The following is a 13425-nucleotide window of genomic DNA, read 5'->3' as shown; positions in this document are numbered from 1 at the left end:
TATTATATTACATTTCTACTAATAAAGGCTCCTAAATGCTACGCACTGAACAAAGACTGTTTGCTATCATATTGCAACATCTTTGTGACAAGTACACTTACTACTGTAGATTATTTTTGGTATTGTTGTACTGCACTGACCAGTAATCTCTCAGTGCGGCTGTGAAGATGAATCTTTTAGCAATGAACTGATCATTCAGGATGTCTAAATGTGACAGATTTGGTGTTATTTAAGTTATTTAATATTTATAACAAACGCTTCATACACAACTAGTGTTTCTTTCCACAGTGATGAAGTGCAACAACCCCACAGCACTGAAGCGTTGCCTATCCTATCACGGGCCTACCTTTGCAGTAAATGACTATCTTATGGTCTATCTCCATCATGGGAAAAGTGGAAGTGCTTCTCATTTCTCTCTCACGCTGCATCAGTCCCTAGATTAGCATAATATATTCACCTACCTATCTCCAAGGCTTTGAGACTTCAAAAGATAAATTGAAGGGTAATTTTGAGTCATGTAGAGTGTCTTCCTAACCGCATTAGACCCTACTTTGCATGTTATTACCGACACTTAGATTCAATCAAACACTGACCGCTCATCTCCACTTGGATGAGTGTGAACAGCACAAGAAAAGTTGACAGAAATGTGAAAACCTGTATCTGTAAATCACAGAGCTGTTAACACTGGTGTGTGTGTGTGTGTGTGTGGTTGTGTGGTGTGTGGTGTGTGTGTGGTCGTTGAGAGAGAGGGTGAGAGAGAGAGAGGGTGAGAGAGAGGGTGAGACATGTCATTGGTTGCTATGTTGTTGGAGTGCCTCTCGTCCTCTTTCCCTGATCTTGATGATTGTAGCCTAAAGGATGCCATCTGGGTTCTGTCATATATTATTACTGTGCCACGCAAAGGCTGAGATGGCTTATGTACAGCGCTGTGTGACTGCGGGTCAAAGTGGTGTGTGTGTGTGCGCGTGCGTGTGTAGGAGTGGATGGGTGGGTGGCAGGATAAGGGCTCTCTGCATGCTTTTGTGTGTGTGTGTGCGTGTGTGTGTGTCGCTGTCGGGTATTTTTTTGTCTGTGTATGTTTCTGAGAGTATTTGTTGCTGTTGAGATAGCATTATTATCTGTGTGTATATTCATACTAGTGCCAAAACAATTAGTCTTTTAATATCATTGTAAATTAAATATGTTCCAATTAATACATGTCTACTGTGCAAGTGCATTTGCAAGTGCATTTGCGTTATGCTTTTTGTGTGGAGTTTCAAAAGGCGGCAAAAGCAAAAACCACCTCTGTTATGTCTCAACATAACTAATAAATGTCAAAGACAAAAATTCTACCATTGAAAATGTGACATATAAATATAAATAACATAAATATGAAATCAATGGTTTTTGGATTCATTAATACATTCACACTGAACAGTTCTATTTGCATTACTTATTCCATATGTCTAGTTATAAAACTATCAAACTTTTTGTTTATTAAGTTAATATAAGGAGGGGTACAATTAGCTGATTGTCGATTTATTTATTTTGTGCGGGGGATTAATTGATAAAGAATTTAGTTTATAAAATATAATATCCCAAAAGCCCCTTGTGGTGTCTTCAAATTTCTGGTTTGGTCAAACCTAAACCCAAAAGATATGTAATTTACAATAACATAAACAGAATGAGGCAACAAATATTTACATTTGAGAAGCTGCAACAAGGGAATGTTTGGCATTTTTACTTAATAAATGTCTTAAACAATTACTCAGTTTAGTAGTTGCAGATTAATTTTCTGTTTTGGCATTAAAATGATGTATATTTTTAATTTTCCATCTCGTTGTCTGAATACTTGACACTCTTCTGGCATCTGTACTGTGTATTGCCAAAGATTGCACAAACAGCACCATGGCCCAGGCTGATCTATACAACTGATCTGCAGTAATCTGCATAATTATCAGCCTCATGACTATTCGGCCTTCAACAGCCTTATAGTGCCCTGTAGAGCTGAATGTTTTACACTTTCCATCAATTTATGCCAGTCTCTATTAGCTTGCCTCAGAGGCTGTAAATAATGTATGATCGCTCCGGTGTCAGTGCACTGCTGTGCCCCTGCAGCCGAATTTATACTACTGCTATCTTTTGGATGTTGATTTCTTTGATGTATTTCAGGGCAGTATGCATTTCTCTGTGGTTGTGTTATTGTCTGTTTTACAGTAGACATTCCTGCCGGGTTATATTTTTGTTTGTTGTCCAGGTCTGTTTGCTCCAACAGCTTAACTATAAGAATTAAGCTAAGAATTAAAGCTTCTCTAATCAATGTTTTTCATTTTTTAAAATCCTATCACCCACCCCTAATTTAGATTATAGATTATAGATTATTTCCCCAGGATTTGGTTGAGACCAAAACGGATCTCTAATGAATGTTAATAATGGACTTAAATTCATAGAGTGCCCAGAAACAAACTCCAAATGCATTCTATTGCTGCTTCTTATCCTCCTAGATGAGTAAATGGGCTATGTTAAGACATTAATCATATCAACTTTGAAAGATAATACGCCATTGTTCTGTTTACGTGTCGTCTTAACGTGTTGCACTGCCCCCAAGTGGCCAAAATCTCAACTAATGTTGAAGTGCAGTTTGATTCTGATCTATTCCACAAAAATCATTACACAGAGATACAAGTACAAGATGATAAGCCGTTGACATTTTCCACCCCAAAAATATATTGCAACATTTTGTAGACCTAGAGATCATTTTCCTTTCTCACAAAGACATTATTATTGTGCTGTGCTCGTGGAGTGAACTTCATGTCCATGTGCTTGCAGTAAAGGCTAAAAAACAAAGGTGTTTGCACAGCAGACAAAGACGCAGCAATGATGACAAGAGCTAGCAAACAAAGGAAACCAGCCAAAAAGGAAATTGCCTGTTTACCTGAAATGTATGACTCCTTTGGTCTGAAGCCATAAATAACTAAATGAAATGATCGAACAGGCCTACTGGAACAGGTACATTGGCACAGTGGCCCAGTAGCAGGCTCTCTGTGTCTCGCCTCTACTTGCTGCAGTTTCCCTGTGGAGGGAGTTCTGTTGTCACTTCCCACCTCTGATTTATTATCCAGACGTGTAGTTACAGAGGAGTCCTGCTCTGGGGAAGCTAGTGGCTGTAGTGATGGCTATTCCCCAAACCCCCGTGATGCTGCGGCCCAGCAAATGTGTGATGAATGGGTAAGCTATGTGTGTACATGCTAAGATTCAGGCAGTGCTATTGCTACGGCTCTCCTCACTATGGGTTTGTGTTTTGAGGGAGAATGTTCATTAGGATCATTAGAAGGAGGTCAGGATGGTTGTTCTGATGCTTCAAATCAAAACAGGATACAGTAGAGCTCCATACTGAAGCCTAAAATAGAGTAAAGTACGTGCTCAGGAAGAGTGGAGCTGCCCTAAGAGTTTGGACATAATATACGTGAATTGATGACTTGAATACAAAGAGCAGTGATTGAGATTGAAAGGCTGTGCTATTGATATCATCAAATCAATATGGATATGATGGTATCTTTAACTGTGACAAAACATGTGCCATGTTTTGGTTTTTCAAGGCCTGGTGTTTACTGCTTTCATTGTTCATTTTGATCACATTTTCCATGTGCGCTGTCCAGTTCACTGCACTGTTGTCAATTTGAACAGGAAGTGTTGGCGGGTGTTTTTTTGCAGGTTTTGATAAGACTAACAGGTGTTAATACCACCAGTGCTGCAATGAAGCAATAGGATGGCATTTTCATTCACCTGTGCTTTTTTTTTTTGGTTATGATACAGCTGCAGAGGTAATCTGAGGTCACCTAAACTGCACATACTCTTAATCAGGTTGAGATACTTATTTAAAGTCATTTTCAAAAATCAACTGGTGCCAGCTTCTCAAATGTAAGGATTTGATGCTTTCCTGTTTTACATCTTCGTAAATTGAAATAGTCATCAGAATAACTTGATAATGAAAACAGTTGTTGGTTGCAACCCTACTTGTGTAAATGTCTTTTGTCAATATCTATCAATCAGAAGTGGAAGATGTAAAGCACAAATGAGAATGAAACCACCGTTGCTTTATATTGCTGTAAGTAAAGAAGTCAAGTTTCTTCTTTAATTCCAGTTCCATAATAGTGCAATTTACGCATGCTTTAGGCCAAGATAACCATTTAGGCCAAGGTACCATTAACATCTGCTACTGGCAGATGTGTAATAGCAATACAGTCGAGGCAATTTAAGGTAACTGGCAAAAAAGTCAGGCATTAGATTCACCCAATTACACCAACCCTCCTGCTGGCTCTGCAGCACAGTCTCCGGTATCGGGCTCTTTTCAAGGCCAGCAGCTTCCTCTGGAACTGCTCACTAGCCATAATATACAACACTGGGTCCAGGCAGCTACTTACACTGCACATGGCCTCAAAGAACTCATAGGAGGCATACAGGACGTTGGTGTTAGATGGCGTGACCTGGTTATGGATCCTCATGAACACCAGGGTCATGATCATGACGTGGTACGGCACAAAGGAAACCACAAAGACGAGTATGGCGGCAGTGATGAGCCTCAGAGGCTTCCCTCCCGTCCGCTGGGCTCCTCTATGCCTTCTACCCCTTGGGAGACGCCTCAAAACACGAACTGTCATGATGTAAAAAGCCAGCATGCTGGTGAACGGTAGCAGGAAGCCTACTATTGTTCTGATAATGGTGATTGTCTTGATGTAGATCAAAGGGCCTTGGATGTGGTCCATGCACACGGTTAAATTTTTTGGTCGCTCAATAGCAAAAGTTACAAATAAGTCAGGAATGGAACTCAGGACCAACACGACCCATGTGCATAGTGAGCATAGCTTGGCTTTACCCACATCCCACCAGCGGAGAGAGCTTATAGGGTGCACTGTCCCAACATAGCGATCAAAACTAATAAGAGCAAGAAAGTGGATGCTGCCGTATATGTTGATGTTGAACGAGATCTTCCTGAACTGGCAGAAGATCGCTATGTCTTTGAGGTACGGTCTCTGGAAGGTGAAGTAGAGGGTGAAAGGGAGAGTGAGAATCCAGGCTGAGTCGCACAGAGCCAGGTTCAACAGGAAAATATTGCTGGTGCTCGAGGTTTTCCTGAAGCAGGTGTAGTTGATTAGAGCTGCTATGTTTCCCAGAATCCCCACAGGAAGGGCAAACATGAAGATAACCAGCAGGATGTAGCAATACCACTTGCCATTGTCAAACTGGGTGCAGAATACTGTTGACTGGTTCAGGAACTCCAGAAACACCTCTGGGATTTAAGGACAGGAGACATAGTCAGTTTTGCAACTGTATTAGTAATATATTAATATGTGTTGAGAAATAAGAGTAGTCCAGCATTTTAGTACTGCACTTCCATAAAGTTGGAGGGCTTGTGAGAGACAGATTGTAGAAAGAACAGCCTAGTATCCTCAGGAATTACTTCCATATTTGATTCGGCAACTGTGCACTGTGCCCTGTATGTAGTGATGTGGAAAATAAGGGTGTAGAGGTCGGGGCGGCGGATGGGCATGTTGCACATTTAACATATCAGGAGACTGGAGTTTGCATCCCATCACAGACCTACAATTAATGCTTGCATTTTTATTAAACCATAACCATCAGCCTGCGTTACTTTGATCAAGTGTTTTGGTTGCCTAACCTTAACCATTACCTAACTGTAGTATATCTCCTATAACCACAATCTTTCAATTATCTATCCACCATAGTTGCTGTATGTAGATATTGTAGAAAGTGAATTTAAAGACTTTGGTGTTCATCTGTGACTGCATAGTTGTCCAACATTTGTATTTGGAATGAAGAGAGGTCAAAATCAATGCAGCAGAGACTGACGCATCCTGACCTTTAGTTCCTAGTGTAGGTCAAGATACAGAAACACTGATTCCTACACTTTCCATAATGTAGTTCATTAGTGTCTTTTGTTCCACCCTCAATGACAGGTACATTTATTACAGACATAATGTTTGTAACACACGCTTTTTGTTAAAATGTCTCGAGTGATTTTATCAGATCTGTCAAAGCTCCTCCCAAGCCACAGAAGACATGATGCACAGCACTCCCTGTGACTAGTAAATTGGATAGTTAAAGCATATATCAATTAAGATCTGCCAGGTAAGTTGTCACATAATAATTGATAATTGAACCAAATTGTCTCATAGATACTTTTCTTTAAAGTTTAAACCTTCTGTCACTAAATTAATTATCTTATAGGCAACAGATTAAAACATGCATAACGAAATGATTGTTTATGAGCCAGTTCTAATACAACATAAAGGCTAATATTCTGTGTGCTTGACTTGATACACATTAATTCACGGTTTTGCTTATCTTTTGAGTAAAAACCTATGATCCATTTTCAGGAGTTTAAGCTCTGTGAAAGACTGTAGATCTTCTGTTCTATGTGACATCCGTATTTTCAGTCAAGAGTTTAATCACTATCAGAATAGTATAGGTCGTTGTTTTATTGACTCTTTTATTGAGCCCTGTTCTCACAGAGTACTTCAAGTAAGATGTGTTCACCCACTCTCTCCCAGGGCCCTCTTTATTTACAGTAGCCGTCTCCATAGTCTCTGGGTGTCACCAGCGTGTCCAGGAAGTGAACAATGATACCTAGGGACTGCTGATTTATTACCCCTACTATGTCAGCCTCTGTTTGCACTTAATCAGAGATAATACATTCATTTTGTTCAGGTGAGCGAGCTTAACAACTTACACATTTAACCTAAATCATGTCACCCTTCCTAACCTTAACCTGTCAGTACCCACCAAAGGGGAGAAAATGCCAAGTTTTTATGTTCAATTTTGTGATGATGAAGTTTAATGTGTGAAACACACAGGGTTTTTTTTAATCACACAGCTACACAGCAAGTAATACTACAAAAGAAAGGGGTTTATATAATGTAGACAATATTTAAAACAGACATTACTTACACAACAGTCACAGCAGGAATAAAATGACTTCAATAAAAGTGTATTAGTCCATTATTGTATCAGTAATTATTTGAATGTTTAATACATTTTGTGTAGAATACTGTAACAGTTTGGTCCTAAAACATGCTAAAATGTTTAGAGAGGTAGAAAAAAAAAGTATTTCAGGTTCAGATTGTACTTGCCTCCTTTAGTCATGTCAGACTTGTTGCTGTTGAAGAGCGGTATCATGATGAATGGAGACTCCACTCCTCCTCCTCCAGCAGCTGTATGCTTCTCTGTCAGGTGCTGCCAGTGCACTGCCTTACCTGTGAGACTGGCGGGGTGTGTGTGTTTGTGTGTGTGTGTGCGTAATACAGTAAACAGAGGATTAAACAAAACTACTGTTAAAACATTTGAGATACATAATTGCTTATCCAAGTGCGCCGCTGCACGTGTTTATCAGACAGTCTCTGCTATGTTTGTGTTTCTGGCTCCAGGCCAGGGCCTGTTATGTCCTGTGAGTGGATTATTCCTATAAATCTCAGGACTTTATAACCTGAGCACTTCCCAGAAGTATTGCATACGATCTCATTATGAGACAGAGAAACAGACGCACAACCATAATGTCGGGCAGTTTGAATCCATTGACTGCCTGAGATAATGTGGACTGAGACTGAAACTGAAACTTTGTTATGCACTTAAGAATTACTCTGAATTTGAACTAAGTCATTTGCCAGTTAATTTGGTATACAGCAGACCTGCAGTAAATCCTACCTTCATGAAGCTTATAAATGTTCTGTTTTTGTGTGTTTTTCAGAGGCATTGATTCAACTGTATGCACTATGGTGCTGTTAAATTGTACTGCATTATACAGAGAAGTGTTTTTCATCTAGCCTCATCTAGACTCTCATTGATATAAATGTGGTAAATTAATAGAAACACCTGTCAGTGTAATGTAATACAATTCAGCAGCACCACAAACTGCAGCTTCCAAAGTGACCATATAGTCGAATTAACACTCCTCTGCAATGAAACCTGAACATTAAGTTATAGTTAGTTCATTTATTAAAAGGACAGCAGTGTGCTCAGTGTGGTCATTAGCTTTCATTTGCAAAACTAGATTTATTTTTTTCACAAATGCAAATGATCTGGACAACTTGCACTTCAGCCACAGACATGGAATTCAGGATAATTTAATACAAATGGACACAAGGACACAGTGATAGAGGTACCCTCATAACACAGGAAAAGCCCTACTTATAAAGAAAGATACAGCAGAAAATAATTTCCTCTTAAATTCTAGGTTAGTATTGGACTCCCCCCCCCAAAAAAAATAAATAAATAAATAAAAAAAAGTTGAGAGAATTTTGTATAAAGGGTGTTTATGGTGTTTACAAAAACTGCAATTCAAGAAGCACACATTATGATGACTGAAAAGATGCTCTCTGGTGTACATCCGTCCATTACCACTAGATGGAGACACAGCTGCATGTTTGATTCTCATTTGGAACCAAGGTGAGGAGCAGTGGATATGATCTCATCCCAAACAGAGCATTATAAATAGCATTAAAGGGATAATACTGTAAATTAGTATTCAAAATGTAATGGCATTCTTTTGAGTTATACACCAGCTTGGTCAGCACGAGTAGGTTCATGTGTGCAGTGTGAGTGTGTGAAAGTAAGAAAGACGGATAACAACTGTCTCCCGCTCTTCTCTCTGTGTTTCTTCTTTCTTTCTGTGCCTGTGTTTGTGTGTGGGTTGCCTTGTCCGTGTGTTGTTGTTGTTGTTGTTGTCCTCCCCTGCTGGGCCAGGCCTAGCAGTAGACGGTGCTCATAAATCACCCCTTATCAGGGTCCTCTACTGTTGGGAGGTGCAGTGACTCAAACAGCTTGGAATAGTCTTGAATCACCCCCTAGTTAAATCCTGCACATATAGGCTGCAAGATAGCGGCCGTGCTCGCTGGCGCGGCATGCTGCTTTAAAAGTCAGATCTGCCGATACACACTGTGCTCCTACATCTAAGCCAGGGCTCATTGGCACTGGAGGCAATTAAGTTCACCCATGCAAGTCAATTCAATTATGCATCTGTGATGAGCCCTGAAATACCACAGAGCAAGACGTATGGTGGGCCCTCACACTAGGTTACTTTGCTTTTGCAAAAAAAAATAAAAAATTCTGAGGTTGAGTGTTATTAGGAGGATATTCAAGTTTATGTTCTCTTCTGTAAAGTTCACAAAAACTAAATAACCAAAGTTTAAACTAACATTGCAGATCTGTTGTTTACTGAGAAATTTTTTGCTAAATACATTTGAACCTAATTCAGGAGGTTCATTCATTATGACTGCACTTAACTCAACAATGATCTTCATCTCCATAGGAATCTCAACATCTTTGTTTTTATGTGCACAGCAGAAAAAAACTAAAAGTGAGTAAGCTGAGGTTGAACAGCATGTAAAACTATCAGAGAATAAACCAGCCAGGCTGTAATGGGGAATTAAATGGAGCATTCTGCTTTGCTGTCTTTCTGGCTGTGTGTGTGCATGTGTGTGTGTGTTTGTATGTGTGTGTGGACACAAACACAATGAGCTCTCCGAGGAGCTGTAACTCAAAGGGATGCTGACTGAGCTGGAGGAGAGAAAAACAAAGAGTTGTTCCTGGGAAGATGGCCGCTTCTGGCACCAGATCACAGCTTGTACAGTCGAAGCAGAGGGAGAGCCTGGAAGTGTGTGTGTGAGCAATATGTAAAGTAGCGGAAATGAAGGTGTATAGCCAACATTACTCATAGAGGATTTCTTAATTAACAGTCAATTGGGTAACCTTGAAGCGCTGGCATGGTTGGGTTTAACTGCATGAGGACGGTTTATGCTAGTGATATCGAGTATCTGTCACCGACCCCGTACATATTTTGACCCAAATGTTGATTAAAGCAACAGTCAGCACTGGCTAAAATTGCTGCTACAGAAGCGGTGAACAGATGGCAGATTTCTTACCGTTAACATTAAATCAAGCTGTTTTTGTCTTTGCTGTCAAGGACAGTGTTTTCTTTATTCAGTACAAGCTAGCAAGGCTACCGAGTGTTTCAGTCACATTATTCTCACCTTACAGGTCGTAGCAGTCCGTCAAGAGTCTTACAAAATTGGTGGTGAAATTATGCTATTGGTTGCATTATGGGAAATGTAGAATCCAGTGGTTTTGAAGCTTCACCAATAGAAGGGACTACAAATCAGGATATCTGAGCCTCTGTTGCTTAAGTATTGTCATTCTTTTAATCTGTTTGTTGTGAGTCATCTAACCATATGAAAGGGCAATACAAAATCTATGGAGTACCCCTTTACTTACCTTCTAATCATATTTGACCAGGTCTGAATGATGTTGGTAGTAACGGACACTCAAAATGTGCGACGTAGATTGCTTCTCAACCAAGCAGTGTGCGAGCGACTCTGACAGTGTTTGTGCATTTCCATTATGCACACCTAATTGCATCACACGCTATTTCTCAGATGTCTCAGTAACTTACAGTACACTTAGTAATGCTTTTGCATCCCACTCTGATGAGAAAATGTATCATTAGGAGCCAAGATAAAAATTGGTTTGTCATTATATCTGTAGCTCGCCGCAGAGGAGCTAAAAGCACCAACTGTATTCTTTTTCAAAATACAACAAGCTAACAGGCGTATAATAAACCATGTTGTTTTTGAGTTTTGTTGAGTGCTGCCACCAGAGGACAAGCTCGTGTGATTGCATGTTCTGTGCAGAAGGCTGCATATCCCAATCCAATCTCATGCTCTGCCAGAGAGATATTTCTCCATAATTTGACTATGAACCAGGACTATATATAAAAAAAATAAATAAAAAAAAACCACCACAGGTCACAAACGTTTGAATAATTTCTCTAATCATGCAGAACTCCCATCACGAAATACAAGTGAGCATTAGTCCACTGACAGCATGTCCAACAGACACATGAAATGATGTGTATGCAGAACATTTTCTGTTGGGTTTAATGATGAAATAGTGACTGTTGATACTGGTCAGGAAAAGACAATTACTTCAAGGCTGTGGAAGTGACACCTCAAAGTGGTCTTTAATCTTAATTTCGTTCTCTAAAGGGCACGTGTCTGACAGAGTAGGACATTATTGATCTGTGTGACTCATTTGTTTACTTTCATCTCCATTTTCCATGGCCCACACATGTTCGCAGGGTTGACATGCTGTTTGAACCGCCACTGATAGCAGTGTCCTTGTCATGCTCCCTTTAGGTCGATACCTGCGCCTGAAAATGTTCCGCGAGGATCATGGCTCCTGGATGACCATGTTCTTCAGCACCATCCTCTTCCTCTTCATCTTCTCACACATCTACAACCTTTTCCTGCTGATGGCTGGAAGCATGAAGTAAGCCATTCAATCTCTCTCTCTCTCTCTCTATCACTACCCCTTTTTCCCTCATTCTCTGCTTCCCATTTGTTACAGCCACTGTGCGCTCCCCTTTGGCTGGCGTGATTGATCTAAACGTCTCGCCTGAACAGAGACTCGATGCCAGTCTGATTAATCAGCCCCGACGTTAAATCACAGGTAGGGGCAGACAAGGGGAGGGTGGTTAATCCTGAAAGATCACCTTCAGCACCCGCACTTATTCTCCCATGATCTTGACTTATTTTTTGACACCTCTCTGGCCGGAAACCAAGACGTTTTTGCCACGTCTCGCTCAGTTTGGGCCTTGGTTTTCTGCTCCTGTTGCACCGGCTTACCTGCTGAGAAACCACTGTGCACAGCAGAGCTTGACACCCACACATCAAGCCTGTGACAGGAATCCGTTTATGCATTTGCAATGTGTCCATCTCGAGGAAGGAAAACATGCCCTTGAAGCCAGCCAGACACGAGGTCGCCACAAGGTGATTTACCATTGTTTGTTAGGGCTGTTAAAAAAAAAAAAATAAAAAAATAAACAGCCTGGCAGGTGTCTATTCAAGTACAAGCTGTCAAAAGGGAGGCCAGGGCAGTAATGGGATCTGTCCATACAATGCTGCTTTTCCATATTAACAACAAGCATCAACTATCCATAAGGTGCAGGGAGATGAAGGCTATTAGCTAGCAGGCAAGGTGTTGTGTTTTCCTATGGCCAGAGGGATGAGATTGTATAATCAGCCCATCTGTCACTTCGGCCAGCGCGGTGACATCGGCATCCATCTTGTCCCGCTCTCTGGTCGGCTCGAGAAAAAGGAAGCGAGCGGCTGAGCGGAGAGAGGCAGGTCCGCTGAGACGATGAATGTTGCTTGCTCAGGGAAAAGTTACATTTGCAGTCGCACTGAGTGCATCTGTCACAAAGAGGATTCCTTTTTACTGCCTCTCATTTCAGCTTCGAAAATGTCGTGAAAAGGGGCCCTTTTTAGTCTTGTCAGTGCATGTTTTAACTGTCAGGATTGTTTCACTAGATGACATTAGGATAATACACAGGAAAAAAATAATGAGTTACTCAGACATTTTTAGAGACGTAACATATAATTTATATCCATTTTACATGTGCAAGGGACACACTCTCTGCTCATATTAGCCACATCAGTTGTCCGGATATAAAAAAAAACATCCATAACAGCTCGTTCAACAATTAAACTGGCTGACACAACACCAAAGCTCACCCATAATTATTTGCTTCTAAATGCGTGTCGAGCAGTGGTGTCGGTTATTCTAGCGTTGTAAAGCTCTCCTCACAAAGACAGATGGTGCTGTTGTAAAGCGAGTGAACTCGGCGCTGCCAAGGCACCTGGTCGTTTTCTGCTCTCGTCCCGACCCCCTCCCTCTCTCCCTCCCTCCTGTCCCTCTTTCCTGCTTGTTTTCTTTCTGCTCCAGCAGTGTGTCCACCGAGGACCCGTTCCCTGCCAAAAACCATTAGTGTTCACATCTCTGTTCAAGACTGACATGTAAGAACAATGTTCACACTCTGCCAGGACACCCCTCAGAAGACGAGCTCCGGCGCTACGATAGCATGAATGCAGCAGAGTGAGCAAAAAGGTGATGGAGGCTGAGGAGGCGGGAGGGAGAAGTGCTCCAGCCCTGATGATGCAGGGAAACTTAAGGCTTTTGATCTATGTCCAAACCCTCTTTGCATCAACTCCTCCCGCCCCCACCCACCCACTACTCCAACCATTGCCTCCCACCGCACGCAGCAAGACTGTTGTAGTTTTCTCTTTTGCCACAGCACAAAGGAAAAGTAAAATATCCCTTTGTGGCTGCAGCTGCCCCTCTGTGGGAATGAATGGTGTTTTTCCTTTTCATTTGTACTGAAAGAACAAGCCACCGTGAGGTATTATTACTGCCAAGGGTTTTTAAAGGGTAGGTATTTTGGCATGGGTTAGCCGGCTTTGACATCTAGCCATGATAGTGCACTGCAGGGGATGCTCTTCCGGTGGCTAGACAGGGCATCCCGCACACACCAACCACATATTGTTCACGTCTCGCACCTCGCTCATGTTATCTGGGACATTTATGTGTATGTGGGAG

General features: G+C 41.2%; 1 protein-coding gene across 1 annotated transcript in view; it reads left to right on the top strand.

Annotated features, from left to right (window-relative positions):
* Positions 1-13425, top strand: part of tmem117 (transmembrane protein 117) — a gene marked incomplete at its 5' end in the record, with an annotated part of 38646 nt that overhangs the window by 5313 nt on the left and 19908 nt on the right. The window contains 1 exon segment of the mRNA XM_035665795.1: positions 11187-11319. Coding sequence (XP_035521688.1) covers positions 11187-11319 — 133 coding nt within the window.

Source organism: Morone saxatilis, unplaced genomic scaffold, assembly GCF_004916995.1.
Source record: "Morone saxatilis isolate NCDOM2014 unplaced genomic scaffold, NCSU_SB_2.0 Contig2, whole genome shotgun sequence".
In the NCBI taxonomy this organism is placed as follows: domain Eukaryota; kingdom Metazoa; phylum Chordata; class Actinopteri; family Moronidae; genus Morone; species Morone saxatilis.
Note: the sequence above shows the minus strand (reverse complement) of the source record. Positions and strands in the feature narration are given on the sequence as shown.